Source organism: Nannospalax galili, unplaced genomic scaffold, assembly GCF_000622305.1.
Source record: "Nannospalax galili isolate Female #2095 unplaced genomic scaffold, S.galili_v1.0 scaffold160, whole genome shotgun sequence".
Taxonomy (NCBI): Eukaryota; Metazoa; Chordata; class Mammalia; order Rodentia; family Spalacidae; genus Nannospalax; species Nannospalax galili.
Genome location: NW_008346900.1, coordinates 3016184 through 3037894, shown reverse-complemented (window position 1 = coordinate 3037894; position 21711 = coordinate 3016184). Strand labels below are relative to the sequence as shown.

The 21711-nt window shown below is 46.7% G+C and overlaps 1 protein-coding gene and 1 pseudogene across 2 annotated transcripts in view; both read left to right on the top strand.

Moving 5' to 3' along the window:
- The window catches only part of Zbtb46 (zinc finger and BTB domain containing 46), a 70511-nt gene that overhangs the window by 14010 nt on the left and 34790 nt on the right, over window positions 1–21711 (top strand). For both annotated transcript variants that reach the window (XM_008843296.3, XM_029568434.1), the window contains exon 2: window positions 15159–16128. In XM_008843296.3, coding sequence (XP_008841518.1) covers window positions 15192–16128 — 937 coding nt within the window. In that variant the 5' untranslated portion in view covers window positions 15159–15191. The remainder of the gene's footprint in view (window positions 1–15158; window positions 16129–21711) is intronic.
- LOC115072075 lies at window positions 13409–13508 on the top strand (annotated as a pseudogene).

The following is a 21711-nucleotide window of genomic DNA, read 5'->3' as shown; positions in this document are numbered from 1 at the left end:
ATATGTATATCTTTTACTTAGCCAAACTACCAAGAAGCAATACATGTGTGCCTTTTGTTGAGGAGCCTCACATAGAGTTTTCAGACTAATATTCACCTATGTGATAAAAAAATCTAAATTTTGCTGGGCGTGGTGGCGCATGCCTGTAGTCCCAGCACTCACAAGGTAGAGGCAGGTGGATCTCTGTGAGTTCAAGGCCAGCCTGATCTACATAGTGAGTTCCAGGACAGCTGGGCCTACAGGAAGACCCTGTCTCAAAAAGACCAAAAAAAAAAATCTAAATTTTAAAATAGGCTTAAAACCTATTTTCTTTCAAAATTCTGAATTTGTAATTCATTAATAAAGTATAGAAATGTCTTATGAAGTTGTTTTTGTTTTGAGACAGGGTCTCCCTGTAGCCCCAGCTGGCCTGAAACTCACTATGCAGACCAGGCTGGCCTTGAACTCACAGAGATCCGCCTGCCTCTGCCTCCCGAGTGCTGGGACTACAGGCGTGCGCCACCACGCCTGGCCTAAAGTTTTTTTTAACTTCAGAAATGTCTCAATTTTTTATTTTAAGTTGATTTCTATTTAATTTTGGTAAAAACACAAATCAAATTTACTTCTTCCCTCTCTCCCCTGGTCCGGACTAGCCTCTAGTTTGCTGTGTAGTTCAGGATGACTTTGAACTTCTGATTCTTGTTCCTTCACCTCTCAAGTGTTGAGATTACAGGCATGAGTCACTGAACCTGGTCTGTCTGTCTGTGTCTGTCTCGCTCTCTGTCTCGTTGGAGATATGGATGTGTAATTTTGCTTAAATGTGGAGTTTTCCTATTAGTGAGAGTTTGGCCATGAAAAGATCCCCACTGTGGTGGTTAGCTCTAAAAACTCTGAGATGTAGCCAGGCCTGGTGGCACACGCCTGTAGTCCCAGCACTCGGGAGGCAGAGGCAGGGGGATCTCAAAAAGACCAAAAAAAAAAAAAAAACCCAAACTCTGAGATGTACAGGATTCTTTTTCTTTTCTGTTTTTTCTTTCTTTCTTTTTTTTTTTTTTTGGTCTCTTTTTTGGGGGGACAGGATCTTCCTGTAGCTCCAGCTGTCCTGGAACTCATTATGTAGACCAGGCTGGCCTCGAACTCACAGAGATCTGCCTGCCTCTGCCTCCTGAGCGCTGGTTCCCAGTGCTGGGATTAAAGGCATGTGTCACCCACGCCACGCCCAGCTTTTTTTTTTTTTTTAATCTTTTTGTTTGTTTCTGTTTTTTGTTTTTGTCTTTTTGAGACAGAGTCTCCCCGTAGCCCCAGCCTCACTATGTAGACCAGGCTGGCTCAAACTCACATAGATCTGCCTGCCTCTGCCTCCCGAGTACAAGAATTAAAGGCACGCACGCCACCCGGCTCCTTTGTAAGAGCAGCCAGTGCTCTTAACCACTGAGCCATCTCTCCACCCCTGGATTATATCTTTTGAATAGTTTAATGCATGATTCTTGATTTGGAGTTTGAGTTATTTTGCTGTATTTTTCCCCCAGATAAATGGTTTTTAATCCATAGTAAGTCCTGGGTCTGAAAAACGTGTATCAGTCCCTCCACAAAAGTGGAAGTTGATAAATGGACATGCCACTTGGGGTGTGGGGTATGGTTCTAGAATGTTCACTGTATGCAGAGAGCACTGAATTCTAGTAGACTGGAGGAGCATTGACTTGCTCATAGTATGGCTGGAAGGGGAGCTGTCTTCTGAGCACAGTGAAACTGAGTTAAAGAAGTGACTGGCAGGCAGCTGGTGTTATTCCCTGCCAATCCAGGCAAGTTTGGGTCAGCAGACACTGAACACTCAGGCCTGCAATAGGCCTAAGTTTGGTATGAGCCAAGGTACCCTGGTGCTCACGTTTGCCTGTGGCCTTGGGCACAGGGTTCCCAGAAACCCTGCACCAGACATGTGGTTAGGGTACATCCTGCCAGAGCTGCCCACAGGTCTGCAAGGGGAATTTCCTTCTGTTCTGGGAAGTCAGGGCCTTGGTCTTGGCAGCTTCTCTGTAAAGGGCAGGTAGAGAAGCTGGTCTCTGTCTTCTCAGAGAAGATGCCACCCCATGACAGCAGGTTCTAGGTGGCATGAAGACTGCAGGTCTCACCAGACCTGTGGCCTTCATGCCAGAGAAGTTTGTGGGAAGTCACAGGTACAGGCTGTCAGACCTTCCCAGCCCCAGCCCTCACAGGAGTGAGAAAGGAGGCGCTTTCTCTTATTGGTGCTGGGTTTAACTTCCTGGGCAGTAACATCTTACTGAGTGGCTGCATCTTTGGTTTTCATCATAAAGAATTTGCTTTTCCTGTGAAAGGGGTTGAATCAAGTGTCTGTGCCTGACCAGCAGGCCTGTCCCATCCAGGGGACATATACATGCCACTCTTTCTTTTCTGGTTTCTTTACAAGTAACTCCTTATAAACTGCTGAGCATTGATATAGACAGCTGTTTCAGTGTTCTTCCGGTTGGATTTCTCAGCTGTTTTCTGAAGATGTGGAGGTTTCTTGCTTTTTACTAACACACAGTAGTAAGCGGAGCAAATGAACTTTTGGGGTTGTTTTCTTGGGGTAGAGTACTGAAAGTAGAGTCCATAGCCAGAGAAGGGGATACCTTTCCTTGCACTGGTTGGCCTGTGTGTGCCACCATCTTTAGGACTTCATGTAGCTAGACTTCTTGGGAATCTTTTAGAGTCTAGTTTGTTGCTTCTGATCTCTCTCTCTGTAGTCCCAGCTGACTGACCTGGAACTCACTATGTAGACCAGGGATTAAAGGCATGTGCCACCACACTTGGCCTGATTTCATGTAAGTGTATGTGTGTGTGTGTGTGTGTGTATTATTTACTTATTTTTATTTTGCTTGTGTGTATTGCCTGCATGTAGGTAAGTGCACCTGTGTTGTGCAATGCCCGTGGAGCACAGAAGAGTCTGTTGGATCCCCTGAGACTGGAGTTACAGACAGTTGTCAGCTGCCATGTGGGTGCTGGGATTCGAACCTGGGTCTTCTGCAAGAACAACCAGTGTTCTTAACCGCTGAGCCATCTCTCCAGCCCTACTTTTTATTTTTTGCAGAAAATAATTTTGTAAACTGTCATTTGAGGAGCAGGGAGGCTTGGTACTGCCTGGGTTGCAACTCGCCTCCAGGAAGCTGAGTGGAAACCAAACCCAGGCAGCTATTTATTGTTTTTATTTTTATTTAATTTTTAAATTTATTTATTATTTTTATTTTATGTGTATGAGTGTATTGCCTGCATGTATGTGAGTGCACCCGTGTCGTGCAATACCGCGGGGGTCAGAAGAGGGCGTCAGATTCCACGGAAACTGGAATTAAGGATGGTTCATAGCCGCTATGTGGGTGCTGGGAATCGAGCCTGGTTCCTCTGCAAGAGCAGGCAGTGCTCTTAACTGCTGAGCCATCTCTCCAGCCTGTATTGTTTTTATTTTTTGTATATGAGTGTATTGCCTATGTAAGTACACCCGTGTCATGCAATGCCCAAGGAGGTCAGAAGAGGGTGTTGTTTTTTTTTTTTTTTTTAAAGATAGGGTCTCCCGGTAGTCTCACCTGGCCTGGAACTTACTATGTAGACCAGGCATATCTTGAACACACAGAGATCCACCTGCCTCTGCTTTCCAAGTGCTGGGATTAAAGGTGTGTGCAACCATACCCGGCTCAGAAGAGGGTGTTAGAACTCTTGAAACTGAAGTTATGATGGTTGTTCACCACCATGTGGGTGCTGGGAGTTGAATCCCAGACCTCTGCAAGAGTACCCAGTGCTCTTTTTTTTTTTTAAATACTTTTTTTATTGTTTTTATTTTATGTGTATGAGTGTATCGCCTGCCTGTGTGTAAGTGCACCTGTGTCATACAATGCCCATGGAGGTCAGAAGAAGGCATCAGATCCCCTGGAACTGGAGCTACAGATGGTTGTTAACCACCATGTGGGTGTTGGGACTCAAACCTGGGTCCTCTGCAAGAGCAGTCAAGGCTCTTAGCTGCTGAGCCATCTCTCTAGCCCCTGGCCTGATTTCTTTAAATGTTTGTTTCTTTAAAGTTTTGACATTAAGCTGGACATGGTGGCACATACCTTTAATACCAGCACTTGGGAGGTGGAAGTAGCCAGCATGGGCTTCATAGGATCTTGTCTCAAACAAACAAGCAAGCAAACAAACAAAAAAATGAATAAACTGAGTATGTGGTGTACACCTGTATCCCAGTGCTCAAAAGACTGAGGCAGGATTGCCATGAGTTTAGACCAGCCTTGACTACATGATGAGTACCAGGCCTCCTGAAGCCTCACAGTAAGGCCTTAACTCAAAACAGACAAAAAACAGGCTGGAGAGATGGCTCAGCAGTCAAAAGCTCTTGCTGCTCTTGCAAAGGGTTTGGTTTCCAGCACCCATATGGTGACTCACAGTCATCTGTAACTCCAGTTCTAGGGGACCTGATGCCATCTTTTGGCCTCTGAGAGAACTGCACACATGTGATACACATACATACATGCAGGCAAACACTTTTACATGTAAAATTTTAAAAAATAAGCCGGGCGTGGTGGCGCATACCTTTAATCCCAGCACTGGGAGGTGGAGGCAGGCAGATCTCTGTGAGTTCAAGGCCAGCCTAGTCTACATAGTGAGTTCCAGGACAGCTGGGGCTACAGGGAGACCCTGTCTCAAAAAGACCAAAAAATAAAAATAAAAAATAAAAAAAGAGTTGGTGCTTGGGGCCCACCCTACTGAAATATGTACACACAAAGCCAGTGCCTGAAGCACGGACAGCAAACTACTACCCGAGAACTTTTGATACTTGTCCCCCAAAGAGACTGGTCCTACTCTCTGTCATTTTCTCCCCCCTCTTTCCTTCCTTCCCTCCCACCCTTTCTTCATATTTAAACTTGCTGTGCAGCCAAGGCTGGCATCAAACTCTTGGCTCTCCCGCCTCAGCCTCCTGAGTGCTGGTGAGTTTTATTTCTTTTTTAAAAAAATATTTATTATTTTAAAAAATATTTTATTATTTTTATTTTATGGGTATCTGTATTGCCTGCATGTATGTGAGTGCACCCGTGTCATGCAATGCCTCAGAGGTCAGAAGAGGTCTTTAGGTTCCCTTGGAACTGGAGTTAAGGACAGTTCATAGCTGCCACGTGGGTGTTGGGGATGGAACCTGGGTTCTCTGCAAGAGCAGTCAGTGCTCTTAACCACTGAGCCGTCTCTTCAGCCCTGAGTTTTATTTCTTAAAATGGCCATGGAGCCTGTCTGATCAGTGCTTGGTAGGAGAGGGTCATGACTGGGAGAAGGGATTCCAGTGCTTTCTGTAATTTCTGCTGCAGGGGTAGTGGCACAAGGTGACCAAGAAGAAAGTTTGACCCCTTCTTCCTGTATCCTGGCCTCCTGAGCTGCCCTTATACATTCCTGTGTCTCTAGGCAACCATGTCTGAGACCCCTGCACTGGCATGTGTTTCCTGCCAGGTCTGTCCTGCCTTACCCCAAATACTAGGGCTCCATCCTACCCCTGCCTGTGTACTGCCCCTACTGTGCTAATTTTAGCTCCCATTGGTCAGAGCCAAGGAAGAATGTTTGGGCTTGCTATTTTGGAAGAACAAGAGTCACACTGAGGCCTGGGTATTCCGCACTCACCTGTATTGAGGATGCCTACATGGATTGTGGAAATGGAGGGCTCATTAATAATAGGAAGTCAGGGATGAAGAAGGATCAGTCTGTATGAGGACCTTGCATGTACTGCGTGCTTTGCTTACTGTTTATCCATTTGGTGTCTTTCTGTGGTCTGATGAGTACCTGCTTCTGAGAGGTCTGTACCTCATGCAGCAGGGACCAACAGAACCTTGGCTCTACCTTGTGTGGGACCAGGGCACTTATTCTGTTACTTCTCTCGGCCCCAGTGACCACCTGCTGGTTGTATACTTTTCGTCTTCTTTTCCTAAGATCAGGGACTTGCCATCTTGCTTCTATCAGCACCTAAAATGGAATGTTTTGAAATATTCTTGTGTTAGAAATGGAAGATTTTAGGAATTGGGGATTTAGCTCAGTGGTAGAACACTTGCCTAGCAAGTACAAGGCCCTGGGTTTTATCCTTAGCTCAGAAAGAAAGAAAAGGAAGGGAGGGAGGGGGGGAGGGAGGGGAGAAAGAAAAAGAAGATTTCAGTATTGCAGGTTTCATGTACAAAAGGCATTGTGGTTTTGTTGACCCCAAGTATATGGATGAACCTGTGTGGTTAGGTTAGGATGTGGTCCCTGGGCTGAGATGTTCCTAGCTTCAGTAGAAGGATAGGGCAGGGTGGGCAATAGGCACTGTATACTGGCTATACTGTCTGCTTAAGGACAGAGTGACTGGCATGTAAGAGGGCTTCCTGGAGCAGGAGGCAGTGTCTGGCAGCTGAAAGTGTGTCCTACCCGTACCCCTGTGCATTGACCTGAACTGATAGAGTTGAGTGGCCTTTGAACTCAGGTGTAGTCTAAAGATGGAGATATAGGCAGATTCTGGGGCTGGAGAGATGACTTAGTGGTTAAGAGCACTGACTGCTCTTGCAGAGGACCCAGGTTCGATTCTCAGCACCCACATGGCAGCTACGAACCATCCTTAACTCCAGTTCCAGAGGAATCCGAAGCCCTCTTCTGACCTCTACAGCATTGCGTGACACAGGTGCACTCACATACATGCAGGAAATACACTCATACACATAAAATAAAAATAATAAATTTTTTTAAAAAAAGGCAGATTCCAGGCTAGAAGGAACACTTTGAAGCCTATGGCTCACAGAAAGGACTTCTTCCGCTTTCTTTCCTATCCCACAAAACAAAGAAATTCCCCCAGACCAATTTCCCCTCAGGAAAAGGGACAGAGCTGGGAGTTCCTGGTGTGTGGGCCTAGTGGATATGTCAGCTACAGGGACCTGTCCTAGGTTGGTCCTATTCTGAATCTGGGGGGCCACTTTCCCTGTATCTGGGGCCACTTTCCCATGAATCAGAGCCTCAGTTGGAATGTGTATGGCTTTGGCCAGTGGCTGCCCATGACTGAGCCTTCCTTGAAGTGGCAGCCTGGAGTGTCCCATCTTGGGGCTTGAGCCCTAACCAGTCTGATACCTGGTAACACTCATGCCTCCTAGCATATGCTGGCCACAGGGTCCCATTCCTTCCTTGTCCTGTGGTTCCTCATTCTAGGATGTCCCTGTCACCAGAGTCTTCAGCCTAGGTCTCTCCCTGTTCTCTGTTTTGCCAGACTTTCCTGCACAGAACAAGTTCTCTGCCACTTCTGTGCTTCCAGCTCATCCAGAGACACAGGCTCTGGACAGTCCTTTTGGGTTTGTATGTATTCACCCACCTGAGACCTATGAGGTAGTTTTGCCTGAGTTTTGCAGAGGCTGCTGCACTGGGCCACGATGGTCAGGCATGACATGCCTCTTGGTGGTCTGGCCCACAGTAGGATGCTTGGTGGTTAGTTTTTCTCCATCTGTAGAGGCCCAGTCCATATGCAGATCAGGAAGGGCTTGGCCAGGACTGTCAGGGAGTCATTTCACCCACATTTGCTCCATTAGTGGGAATCACAGGCCAGGGTCATTGTTGGAAGAGCCATTCAAGGTTATGAATCTCAAAGTACTAGCTCCTTGGGAGCTTCTTTTTCTGAGACCACCTGCCACCCTCTGCTTGGAAGCTGGTCCATATCTTGTCTGTGCCCTCCACACCTATCTGTGACCTGGACCCCGACTTGGCCAGCTCTAGTCTTTGCTGGCTCTTTGTCTCCACCTAACTCTGGTACAGGCTCAGGTGTTACATTAGGGATATAGGTACCCATTTGGAACTAGAGGGTGCTGATGAGACCCTGGAATTTGACTATCTCTCAGCTGGAGATTTTTCTGTAGACCTGAGCCCTAGGGGCCAAGGCAGGGCAGGAAGGAACGTCAAATGAACTCCTTATCAGAAAGAAATACTTCAAAAAGTAACTCAGTATTGTCGTAAGATGATAGAAAAAGGGAAGTACTCTGTGTGGTCTGGGTGGGACATACCCCACAGAGAGGATGTGACATTTGGCAGCTTGGGAGGAGGCAGCAAGGTAGCTCAGACATGAGAATCTCTGCATGGAGGAGAGGGAACCGAGAAAGGCCAGCACCAAGAGGAAGAGGGGAGGACTGGGGGTGGGGGGCAGTGTCATGGGGTGGTAGACAGGAGGGTTGATGGGCGGGTAGACATCAGGTACAGGTTTGTGTTGCAGGGTGGCAACAAAGTTTTCCAGTGAGCACTGAGCCAGTTCCTGTTCCCTGGAGAAAATCCAGGTGAGGCCATCTCATTGTCCTATGGTGATATCAGTTAATACTTTTTGGTATGGGGTTAGGGGCCCATACTGATGGCCTTACCTACCTAATTACATCTGGATAACCTGTTTTCAAATGTGGTCATTTTTCTGAGGAACTTGGTGCTAGGAAATAAACACAGGATTTTTTGGAGAGCACAATTCAACCCATAATATGACAGCATGTCCCTTGGATAGATAAGCACAGAATTACAGCAGGGCAAGAATTTTACAAAACTAAATTTCTGCCAGATATGGTGGAGTATACCCATCATCCTGCCACCTGAGAGACTGAGATATGAGGAGAAGGAGTTCCGGGTTAGCATGAACAAGTTAGTGAGATCCTACCTCAGAATAAAAACAAAATGAATATAGATGGAGTATAGCACTTCAGTGGATACTTACCATATGTGGGGCCCTGAGTTCCATCCCCAGTACTGCCAAAAAACAAAACAAAACTCATCAACTGTATTGAAATGTCACACACAGCAAACACCACATTCGTAAAGTGTAATTTGATGAATTCTCTATTACATTTCCTCTGAGTTCTTCATCATCCAACCTTCATTTCATCTCAGCCCTGGGCACCAGCCCACCTGCCTTCAGTCCCCATAGGTTCCCTAAAGCTCTACATGTAGAGGGAGCTGCCCTCCTGCAGCCTATCTTCCTTAGCTCAGCACACCCATCTTGGCTACTCTCTCTTGTGGTGGGAATGGGAAGGCTGTGCAGGGAGGTCATCCAGAAGTATAGACCCTGGGCTAGAGTCTCAGGGGTCCCTTCTGTTGTGGAGAAGATTTATTAATGGATGTCCTCTTGTGTTTGTCTGTCTGCCTGTTGATGCACACTGGGGCTCTTTTCAAATGTGACTACTAAATGGAGCTGGCGTTCATGTATATTTTTTTATTGTCTTCAGATTCCATGGCTCCTGATCATATATCATGTTCATATACCAGTGGGAATTTTTGTTGTCTGTCTGTTTTGACATTTTGAGACAAGATCTTGCTCTGTAGCTCAGACTGACCTTGAACTTGTGATCTTCCTGCCCTGACCACTTGCATGCTGAGATTGTAGACATCTGTCACCTGGCTCAACTTTCCAAAATATTGCCAAACCACTTTTCATAGTGGTTGTGAAGGTCATTTCCCTCAGTGGCACACAAAGCTTCCTGTTGCTTTATGTCCATTGTGATCATGACCATTCTAGTGGGTGTGCAGGGTCTCTCATAGTTCACATTTGTGACGTGCCGATGACTTGGGGAGGTGAGCTCCTTTCTGAGTTTAGCCTCTGCTGTATCTTCTCTGTGCCATATTTGTTCAAAATGTTTGTTCCTTAAAGATTTTAAAAAATATTTTATTTATTTGTATATTATTGTATTGCTTCCATGTATGTAAGCACACCCATGTCGTGCAGTCCCCATGGAGGACAGAAGAGGGTATCAGATCCCCTGGAACTGGAGTTATGGCTGTTAGCTGTCATGTGGGTGCTGGGAATCAAACCTGGACCTTCTGCAAGAGCAGCCAGTGCACTTAACTGTGGAGACATCTCTCCAGCCCCCTGTTCCTTAAAGCTTTATAAAAGTGATCATGAAGTGTTGTCTGCACTCTTAACTCCTTCCAAGTCTGTGGAGCCTGTAGGCCACTGGCACCAGGAGCTGAACAGTTTGGCTTTGCTATAGTCACCTGTTTAGTGACATATTTGGGGTGTGTGTGTGTGTGTGTGTGTGTGTGTGTGTGTTTTCGTTTTCAGAGCTGAGGAATGAACCCAGGGCCTTGTGCTTGCTAGGCAAGCATTCTGCCAGCCCCTACTGATATTTTAAAGTGAATTTTTATCATTATTGTCATTATCATTTTGTGTGTGTGTTGTGTGTGTGTGTTATTATTGTCATTATCATTTTGTGTGTGTGTGTGTGTGTGTGTGTGTGTGTGTGTGTGTGTGTGTGTATGTGGTGCTGAAGATTGAACCCAAGGCCTCAAAGACTTGGCTAAGCAAGCTACATCTCTAGCCCTTAAAATTTCAAATAAAATGTTTAATATGAGATATAAGTTCATTCAGGGGTAGAAAAAAAGAGTGAGATGAAATTTGAATGTGGCAAAAGTTTGTTGTTTGAGAGGAACAGTCAGTCATGCCTGAGCTGTTACTCTAAACAAGTACGACTTTTCATCAATGTGCCCAGCAGCCAAGGTTTTTGTGGAGCTTTTGGAGCTTGGCCAGCAGGGGGCGACTCCAGGCCACCGGTACTTCATCTCTATGTCATCAGCTCTGAGTGTGAGACTGTATAGAAGTGTCATGCTTGGATACGACAGAAACACAAGGTATAAATTACATTTTTTAAGAAAGGGTCTCAGGGCTAGAGAGATGGCTCAGCGGTTAAGAACACTGGCTGTTCTTACAGAAGACCCGGGTTTGAATCCCAGCGCCCATATAGTGGCTAACAACTGTCTATAACTCCAGTTCCAGGGGATCTGACAGCCTCGGATGTTTTCTTTTTAGAAATATTTATTCTAGCCGGGCGTGGTGGTGCACACCTTTAATCCCAGCACTCGGGAGGCAGAGACAGGCAGATCTCTGTGAGTTCAAGGCCAGCCTGGTCTACATAGTGAGTTCCAGGACAGCTGGGGCTACAGGGAGACCCTGTCTCAAAAAGACCAAAAAAAAAAAATTATTCTTGGGGCTGGAGAGATGGCTCAGTGGTTAAGAGCACTGACTGCTCTAGCAGAGGACCCAGGTTCGGTTCCCAGCACCCACATGGTGGCTACCAACCATCCTTAACTCTAGTTCCAGGGGAATCTGAAGCCCTCTTCTGACCTCCATGGCATTGCATGACACAAGTGCACTCACATACATGCAGGCAGTACACTTGTACACATAAAATAAAAATAATAAAATACAAAAAAATTCTTTCATTTTCATTTATGTGTACATTGTGTGTATTTGTGTGGAAGTCATCTCTCTAGCCCCATTGGACATTTTTATTTTTATTTTTTTTTGGTCTTTTTGAGACAGGGTCTCCCTGTAGCCTCAGCTGGCCTGAAGCCTGCTATGTAGACCAGGATGGCCTTGAACTCACAGAGACCTGCCTGCCTCTGCCTCCTGAGTGCTGGAATTAAAGGTGTGTGCCACCATGCCTGGCCTCCCATTAGACATTTTAAACACTGTTTTAGCATCTGTGTTCCTCGTGATGGCAAGGTGCTGCCCTGAGGTCCTGTATAGCAGTTCAGGTGCTTCTAGATGGAAAGGTTGTCCATTCACAGGGGGGTGTGTACATGTGTCCAGCAAATGGACTCTCCCTAGAGCAGGTACTCTGCCCTCCTTTCCCACAGAGATGTGGGGAGCTTAGCTTGTAGTTGGCTTCCTACTTGTCTGACTACTATATGATACCACTTCCAGATACCCAGTACAACACACTTCTGGTTGACACCCACAAATATCTTTTCAGTACTGAGAGATGATCAAATTTGAGACCTAAATCACTCCTTTCAGACCTCCTAGGTTTAGGGAAACTGCCTTTCCTGTGTATCCCCACATCACTTTTCCCCCTTTGAGTTACATCTTACTCTTCTGAATGAAGAAGTCACAGCTTTTCTTACCACAAAACCTGTGAATACATTGCTGATTTTAAGTTTCCCTGACTGGATAATTATTTCAGAACTTGGAATAATTGAAATATATTTGAGAAATATAAACCCTGGGTAAATGTTTCTTCTAAATTCATTTGTTCTCTCTCTCTCTCTCTCTCTCTCTCTCTCTCTCTCTCTCTCTCTCTCTCTCTCAGTGAACCCATCTTAGCCTCACACATGCTAAGGAAATACTGTACCACTAAGCCCTATCCCCAGCCCTAAAAATCTGTTGACAGGGACTGAGGAGATGGCTCAGCAGTTAAGAGTGCATACTACTCTTAGAAAACGCCAGAGTTTGGTTCCCAGTACCCACTTTGCATGACTTAAAACTGCCTGTTAACTCCAGCTCCAAGGGAACAGATGCCTTCTTCTAGACTCTGTATTTACACACATTAAAAAAAAAAATCTGAGCTGGGGCATGGTGGCACACACCTTTAATTCCAGCACTCAAGGAGGCCAGAGGCAGGCTGATCTCTGTGAATTTGAGGCTAGCCTGGTCTATATAATGAGATCCTGAGTGGTGGGATTAAAGGTACTCACTGTGACACCAGCTATTTTTTTTAATTAAAAAAAATAAAGGAAAAAAAATCAAATAATGAAACGAACACTGTGGTTTGAATGCAGGATGCCTGAGGTTTCTGATGCACTTTGTCCCTTGGATGTCACCAGCGCCCCTTTGCTGTGGACTGTGGACATTAGCTGATACTATGAGTTTAGACAACTGTTTTCCCTGGTTTAAAATGAGCTTTGGTCTCCCTCAATATCAGTTAGTCTGGGGGTGGCAGAACCCTGTGTGAAGAATAAAACCACACCCCAGCTCAGATCCTGGAGGGATAGCACCTGGGGTGATGCCTGCTCTCAGGCTCTCTGAACTTCCTGTGACTTGTCCTGAGTATGGGTCACTGTGTCCTTGGTGGGACCGACACACATTAGGAGCACTCTCATCACCAGTCTTTAAGTCTAGAGACAGGCCAATGTGGGTGCCTTTGTTCTGGGCCACAGCCTCAGCACCTACCCAGTGCCTTGCTACAAAGGATGAGAAGACAGTCTAATGTGGTGTCACTAAGGTCTTGGGCTGGCATGTTTTGAATCTGTCGGTGCATAGCACAAGGAACACAGGCAAGAGTCAGGCAGTGTCTGTATAGCACCAGGTCAGCTGAGAAGAAGGAAGCCCCACTATGAGAAGGAGACAGGAGCTGGGGACTCTGGCACTCCGAGGGAGGGGAAGGAACTGTTTCCTGTTTTATTTCCCCAGCCTGTGAAATGGGAGACAGTTACTGCTTCCTCCCAAAGACATTTGACAGGTCATTTCAGGTGGTGACTAGAGGAGGGTACAAGTATTGACATGCATTTCAGTAAGTCAGTAATAGAATGATGCTAGGCCTAGTGGTGCATACCCGGATCTTAGCTCTGGGAAGGCAGAAACCAGAGGACTGAGAGTTTGAGGCCATCTAGAACTACATAGTGAAACACTGTCAAAAAACAAGGGCTAGAGTGCTTGCTTTCACAGCAGGTATAGTAAAATCCGAACAGTAGAGAGATCAGCATGGCCCCTGTGCAAGCATGATACAAAGAATTAAAAAACAACAGCAAGAGCTAAGGTTATAGCTCAGTAGTAAAAATGCTTGCCTAGCATGTATGGGGCCCTGGGGTCAGATCCCCCCCAAAGTGATCCAAATCCCCTTCCTGTGTGGAGAACCCCCCCCACACACACCCCCAAGTGATCCTAATCCCCTTCCTGTGTGGAGGGGCTGCATGAGTCTACAGGAAGCTACCAGAGGAAGGATTACATTTAGTGTAACTCCCCTCTGCAAAGTGCATTTTGTGAGCACAGCCACTGACTGATCAGCTGGGTATGTGTGGAGTGTTTAAGGGGGAAAGATGGTACTTTAATGTTAAGTACCCTTTTCAGACAGTCTTAGGGATTGGATCTGTCCCCAAAGAATTCAAGTGTCAAAATCTTGGTCCCCCCAGGACCTCAGAATGTGACCTTGTTTGGAAATATGGTTGTTGCAGATGCAATTAGTGAAGATGAGATCATTGGGGGAGGCCCTGGGTCCCACTAGGAGTGGTGTCTTTCCAAAAAGAAGAAATTTGGACACAGACAACAGACAGGCAGAGATGGGATGATATGCCACAAGCCACAGAACACCTTGGCAACACCCAAGGCTGGTAGCGAGGGTCTTGTTGGTTTTGTTCCCAGACTTCAGTCTCTGGAGCTGCATGAAGGTACAGTCAGTGTGAGGACCAGAGTGACCAAGTCAGGAAAATCACCACGTATTCTATGATTCCCCTCTCTTCCCTTCCCTTCCCCTTTCCCTTCCCTCTTTCCTTCCCTTCACTTCTCTCCCCTCCCCTCCCTTCCCCTCCCTCTCCCTCCTCCTCCCTCTCCCTCCTCTCCTTCCTCCTCTTCCTCCTCTTCCTCTCTTCCTCTCTTCCTCTTCCTTGCGCTCTCTCTCTCTCTCCTCTCTCTCTTTGAGTCTTACTGTGTATCACTGGCTGGCCTGGAATTCACTTTGTAGACCAGGCTGGCCTTGAACTCATGGTGATCCACCTGCCTATGCCTCCTGAGTGCTGGGATTACCGGCATGTACCAGCATTCCTGGATTTATTCTGTGGTTCTCAATGTGGTACTGTCTTTACTGAGGGGTTAACTAGGAGAATTAGCTGCTTTTGCTATGTTCTATGAACGCTGGAAGCCCCTGAAAATCTGGCCTGTGAGTACTGGTGATGGGCAGTGAGTGACCCAAAACAGAACTTCCCCACCCTCTGAAATTGGTTTAAATTCAGAGGTTTGGAAATTTTTTTTTCAAGTGTGAGGGATAAAGGCCACAGGCTAAGTCATTTAATCTAGCTTTTCAGTTTGGATGAAAACATTATTTTGTCTACTGATGAGTGGTTTTATTTTGCCTGTGTGTGTTGACTGTTGTATATAGGATTCTGTCCAGACCCCAAGTCCATTATGAATCTAACGGTGCTTCAGACATCTTGCCTAGGGACAGAATTGATGCCGCCTGTTGTTTGCTGTCTGAGTGGGTCATGGCCCAGTGCTCCCTTAGCATACCTGTGCTACAGGACCTAGAACTTATGTGTGCTCTGTCCCACTGTGTCTACTCTGTCCCAGCTTGGCAGCTTGTGTGCCAGGTGGATACTGGTCTTTGTCATGTGCTCAGTTGTCATCCATGTGGGCTGATTTCACAGCACCTGTGTTTCATGCGTGGGTAACCCTTCCCATCTTCTCCCCACAGAATCTCTAAAAGAGGCAGCAGCAAGACTTTCAGATGAACAACCGAAAGGAAGATATGGAAATCACGTCCCACTACCGGCACCTGCTTCGTGAGCTCAATGAGCAGAGGCAGCACGGTGTTCTGTGTGACGTGTGTGTTGTGGTGGAGGGCAAGGTCTTCAAGGCACACAAGAACGTCCTGCTTGGGAGCAGCCGCTACTTCAAGACCCTCTATTGTCAGGTGCAAAAGACGTCTGACCAGGCCACGGTCACCCACTTGGACATTGTCACAGCCCAGGGCTTCAAGGCTATCATCGACTTCATGTACTCTGCCCACCTGGCCCTTACCAGCAGGAATGTCATTGAGGTTATGTCAGCTGCCAGCTTCCTACAGATGACAGACATCGTGCAGGCCTGCCATGATTTCATCAAGGCCGCACTGGACATCAGCATCAAGTCAGATGCGTCAGATGAGCTCTCAGAGTTTGAGATTGGTACCCCAGCCAGCAGTAGCACAGAGGCACTGATCTCAGCTGTGATGGCTGGAAGAAGCATCTCCCCATGGTTGGCACGGAGAACAAGTCCTGCCAATTCTTCAGGAGACTCTGCTATCGCCAGCTGTCACGAAGGAGGGAGCAGCTATGGGAAGGAGGATCAGGAGCCCAAGGCTGATGGCCCTGATGATATTTCTTCACAGTCTCTGTGGCCTGGAGATGTGAGTTATGGGTCTCTACGCATCAAGGAAGAACAGATTTCGCCATCACATTATGGAGGGAGTGAGATTCCATCCTCCAAAGACAGTGCAATACAGAGCTCTTTCTCAGAGCAGGGTGCTGGGGATGGCTGGCAGCCCACAGGTAGGAGGAAGAATCGGAAAAACAAAGAGACTGTCCGACATATCACGCAGCAGGTGGAGGAGAACAGCCGGGCTGGCTCCCCGGTGCCCTCGTTCTTGCCCACATCAGGATGGCCGTTCGGCAGCCAAGACTCAAGTAAGCCTGCCTTTGAGATAGGCTGGGTGCAGCCAGCCCAGGGCATTGTATTGTTGGCCTCATGGCTGTGGGTGAAGTGGCCCGTTTCCACTAGTGGTCACTAGAGCTGACACTAATGGTCACCCTTTTCATGGTAAATTGATATGACTACAGAGAATATGACCTCATATCTTAAAGGCCAGGATGACTTAGGGGCCTAATAGAGCCCTGGTGTGTCCATCCCATCGGTACAGTCCCAGCATGCTGAGGTCACCTGGGTGGTGCTCCTCTGAAGCCAAGAAGACACCACTGCAGGGTCTGTAGCTAGAACAGTGGGGAGACTATCGGGGGGATCTCTTCTGTTCCAAGTTGGGTTGGGGCTTGGCTGCCTTTCCTTGTGCATGAGACCGCCTTTGACATTGACTGGGCCGCTTGGCCAGCCACTAGAGTGGCTGTCAGGTCTGTTGCTTGCCTCAGACTTTGGTTTGGTCCTTGTAGTACTTGTTCCTCAGTTCTTCACTGCCTTGAGCTGAGATGCTGTAGCTGAAGAATAACCTCACAAGTGAGGGAAAGTGTTCTCTAGTGTGAGTTCCCGCAGTGCATTTCAGACTAACAGGCAAGGTGTTTCTTCCTGATAACCAGACATCATAGCACAGTTCAAGGGACTCCTGTGTGGAACTCGCTCCTCTTGTTTCCAGGAGTCCAAGCTTCACAGCCTGCATGAGAGTTGGGGTGTCCATGTCCCTGACTAGCAGATAATGGATACATGGTTACTGAACACTAAGCACTGTTTTGATGTTGAGTAGTAATCATAACTTATGCTCAGCTCTTCCTGAGTTGAGCAGGTGGGAACAGAGTGAACATAAAGCACAAATTGTGGGGTCTTGAACCCTGAAAAATGCTGCGAATACTAAGGGTACTTATGTGCCACTCTTGGGTGCTATCTGTTCTCTCTGCCTCAAGGGTTCTTGAGCAGGGTGTGTGGGGCCCCCAAGACTTTGGACTTTTCTCCTTAGGAGAATCTGGAACATCTTGGGAGCTGGAGGGGAGGAGGCAGGAAAATTTCCCTGAGGGTCCATCCTATGCTAGTAGTCAGCTAGAGCTCCATCACCACTATAACTTTTCTTTTTTTAAAGATTTATTTTTTATGAGTGTTTTGCCTGTATGTATGTATGGGTACCATGTGTATGCCCAGTGCCTTCCAAGGCTAGATTAGGTTGTGTGATTCCCTGGAACTGCAGTTATAGACCGTTGTGAGCCACCATGTGGGTGCTGGAACTGTACCTGAATCCTCTATAAGAGCAGCAAGTGCTCTTAACCATTGAGCCGTCTTTCCAGCCCCAATATTGCTTTTCTTATTGGAGTAAATGTGATTAAATTTTATCCTTATCAACCAAAAACTGTGCAGCTCATTGGTCTTAAGCATATTTTCAACTATCTCTACTATCCTTCTCCAGAACGTTTTCCTTCTTCCCAAAAGGAAACTCTGTATCATTCAAACAATACTTTACAGCCCTGTCCTGGAAACCCTTGACACACTGTTGCTCATTCAAGTTCTCAGGGCTGATGGCTCAGTAGGTAAAGGCTCTTGCTGTACAAGCCTAACAACCTGAGTTTGATCTCTAGAACCCACATAAGGGTGGAACTGACTCCACAAAGATGTCCTCTAACCTCCACATGAATTTTTAGAGGACACACACACACACACACACACACACACACACACACAAATTATATATATATATATATATATATATATATGTCTTTTTGAGATAGGGTCTTCCTGTAGCCCCAGCTGACCTGGAACTTGCTATGTAGACCAGGCTGGCCTCGAACTCACAGAGATCCACCTGCTTCTGCCTCCCAAGTGCTCGGCTTAAAGGCGTGCGCCACCACGCCCGGCCAATATATTTTTATTTTATGTGTATGAGTGTTTGCCTGCATGTATGTAAGTGCATCCTGTAAATGTAGTGCTTGTGGAGGCCAGAAAAGGGTGTCAGATCCCCTGGAACTGGAATTATAGTTAGTCATGAGCTGCCACGTGAATGCTGGGAACCAAACTGGGGTCCTTTTCCTAGAACAGCAGGTATTTTTACCACTGAGCCATCTCTCCAGTCTTGGTCCTTGTAATATATATATAATTTTTTTTTTTTGGTCTTTTGAGATGAGGTTTCCCTGTAGCCTTAGCTGGCCTGGAACTTGCTATGTAGGCTGGCCTGGAACTCACAGAGATCCACCTGCCTCTGCTTCCTGAGTGCTGGGATTAAAGGCATGTGCCACCATGCCCAGTTGGAAAAAATTTTTAATTACATGTAATTTTTAAATATTTTATTTATTAAGCCGGGCGTGGTGGCACACACCTTTAATCCTAGCTTTTTATTTTATGTGTATGAGTGTATTGCCTGCATATATGTGAGTGCACTGTGTTGTGCAATGCTGCAGAGGTCAGAAGATGGCTTCGGATTCCCCTGGAACTGGAGTTAAGGACGGTTTGTAGCTGCCGTGTGGGTGCTGGGAATTGAACCCAGGTCTTCTGCAAGATCAGTCAGTGCTCTTAACCACTGAGCCATCTCTCCAGCCCATAATTACATGTAATTTTAAAAAATTACACTACAAGCTGAGTGTGGTGGTGCACGCCTTTAATCCCAGTACTGAGAGGCAGAGGCAGGCAGATCTCTGTGAGCTCAAGGCCAGCCTGGTCTACATAGCGAGTTCCAGACCAGCTGCAGCTACAGGGAGACTCTGTCTAAAGAAGACCAAAAATAAATTTTTTTTCTAAGTTCTCATCATCCTCTGCTTCCAACACTGAGCCACCATGTATAGAGCCAGACGCTGGCATGTTCGTAAAAGTTGGTTTTGCTCAGTGTTGCTCTACCTCAGGCTGAGTCATTCTCTGTGGGGGTGTCCTGGGAATGGGAAGATACTGATCACAGTTCCTGGCCTGCATCTATAAGGTGGCATTTGCCTCTGTTGGGACAATCACAAATGGCTCCTGACGTGGATACATGTCCCCCAAGTAGCTGCTGCCTCCCCTAGGGCTGGACTAATCTTAATCACAAGAATATCAGTCATTTCTTGCTCACCATTCCTGTGGAGAGTACTCATGGCAGTAGACAGGGATGGTGATGTCTGTCTTTGGCTTTGTTTAGAATCTTTTATCAGCTCTAATCCAAACCTGGTGAATGCTGAGGCTTTGTGGGCACATTCTGAGGCTCACAGATCTTGGGAACCATCCTCTACCCCTGTCCCAGAATACCTGTGCATGCCCAGTGAGTCACCCTTTAGGTAACAATGCTGGGAGCATGTATGTCATAGAGTCAATGGCAAATTACGAAGTGGAATGCTCCCAGAGCTTGTGGGCTGGAGGTTTCAGACACAGTTGGCGAGCAGAAGGTGTTTTCAGAATCCAACAAGTGATTTTGGCTGTGTACTTTCCTTAGTCTTAAATCCTTGGGTTGCTAAGGAAACAGTGAACCACTTCTGCTCAGGGATTCTGAGGGCTGAGACAAGGATGTGAGGTGTGGGCTGGAGCGTGGGATGCTTCCTGCATGTCATAGTGATGTGTCATTCCCTGAGCCTCTGCTACCCTGTCCCGCAGGCTGAGATTAGGAAGCATAAGTCATGACACCTGATTGAAGTCAGTTTGTTTTCATTACAGACTTGGAGGAGATTTATATTTCACTTGTAAGAGGAAAGGCTCTTTTCTGAAGACATGTGTCAAGCAGATACATGGCAGATGCTATTTGGAGCTCTCTATGCAGTTGCTTAGATGTGAAGTCCTCTGATCAGGGCTACCTGTTTTGTTCCTTCTAGCTGTCCCCACCTTGATTTCTGGTAATCCCTGAAACCATTTAGCTTTTATGAGTGATTTTCTATGCAAAAAGTTATGTACTATAACCCAGCAGATCTGAAGAAACAATGTTTGTTGAAATTGACTTCATTTATGTGATAGCTGGTAGGAAATGGCATTAAAACATGTACATTAGTGGTACGCATCCATGTAATGAACAGAGGCAGGTCTTCTCGCTGGGCTGTCACCATCTTTCCTGGGCCATCCTAGGATGGGGCCTTCTGCATCCATGTGCAGAGAGAGGTCAGTGACAATCCCCAGGGTGGCTGGTGATGGTTCCATGGAATGGAGATGGAACAGTACCTACTAGCTAAGGAGTGTTGAAAATGGAAACAGCCCAGGACCCTAGCCACATTCATTCCTAAAATGTTCTGCAAGAATCAAGAAGTGTATCTATCACAAAGTTGAAGATTTTGTAGAGTTATGCTGAACTTTAGAATGGGGAAACCTCTACTTGTTGGGATTCTTTCTTTCTTTCTTTCATCTCTCTCTCTCCGCTCTCTCTCTCTCTCTCTCTCTCTCTCTCTCTCTCTCTCTCTTTCTTTCTATCTCCTTTTCTCTCTTCTCTCTCTTCTCCTCTCCTCTCTTCTCTTCTCTTTTCTTTCTCAGGATCTCACTATGTAGCTCTGGCTAGTATGTAGACCAGGCTGTTCTTAAACTCACAGAGATCTGCCTGCCTCTGCCTTCCAGTGCTGGGATTAAAGACTTGAGCCACACCTGGCATGTTGGGATTCTTGAGAACACATTGGGACTACAGTGCAACTCCAGATAGAGATACAGACCCTCTGGGGTCCAGCGCTGGCCATGCCCTGCAACCCCTCCTTGATTTGGGGGATAGGTGATGAGTTCTCAAGATGAGGCTCTTTTCACTCCCTCTAGACCAGGTACAACCCACATTTCTCTTCCCAGCTCATCCCTGTCTGTGAATGGGAGCCCCAAGGGATTGGTTCAAGGTGTCTTGGACTGTCATAGCCATCCTGGTCCATACCACATGCATGAGAGGGCTTGCTGCAGGAACTTATCCTGTGAGCTTATTTCTGTGCTGCCCACATGCAGGTTTCACAATCCGGCCACAGGTGTGCGAAGTACCCTACGCATAGCAGTCCTGCTAGTGCTGACTGGGCTTGCATGTCCCCTGCACTCTTGATGAGGTCACCTTTTCATGTTGTCATTTAGATAGCATAGCAAATTTGATCATCTCTGTAAAGAAAATCATCTGTGCTTAGCATGGCTTTGAGGGGAAAGGTGACACTATCTGCTTCAGTCTAGCCACATCCCACATCCCACACCCCACATCCCACAGCACTGCTTGTGAGCACCACCTTTGGTTACCTGCTCTGCTCATTATCTTGCCCATGACTGACAGCATTTCCTGCAATCAGCTCTGATTGGACTGTGTTATAGTCTGTCAGGGATGGTTTTGTTGATGTAAGGACCTGGTACTGAGGTGGTGGAGTTCAGCACACCTTCCTGTCAATCCTGGGAAAGACAATACTGATGCCATAGACTGGGAAAGGAGGCAAGTATAAGCAGGAGTTAGAGCCAGGAGTACTATAAGAGGGGGCATTCAATGACTTGGAAACTGGCAGTGCTTATGCTAGAGAGGCTCTGGTCAGACTCAGCTGTACCCAGTAAACATGCAGTGACTTTTCACCTGGGCGTAGGAAGTCTCAGTCCTAAGACCCTTCCCTTTGGCACCTTTGGGCAATCTTCAACCAAGACCTGTGATACTGCAGGGTCCCATTGCTCCCCCC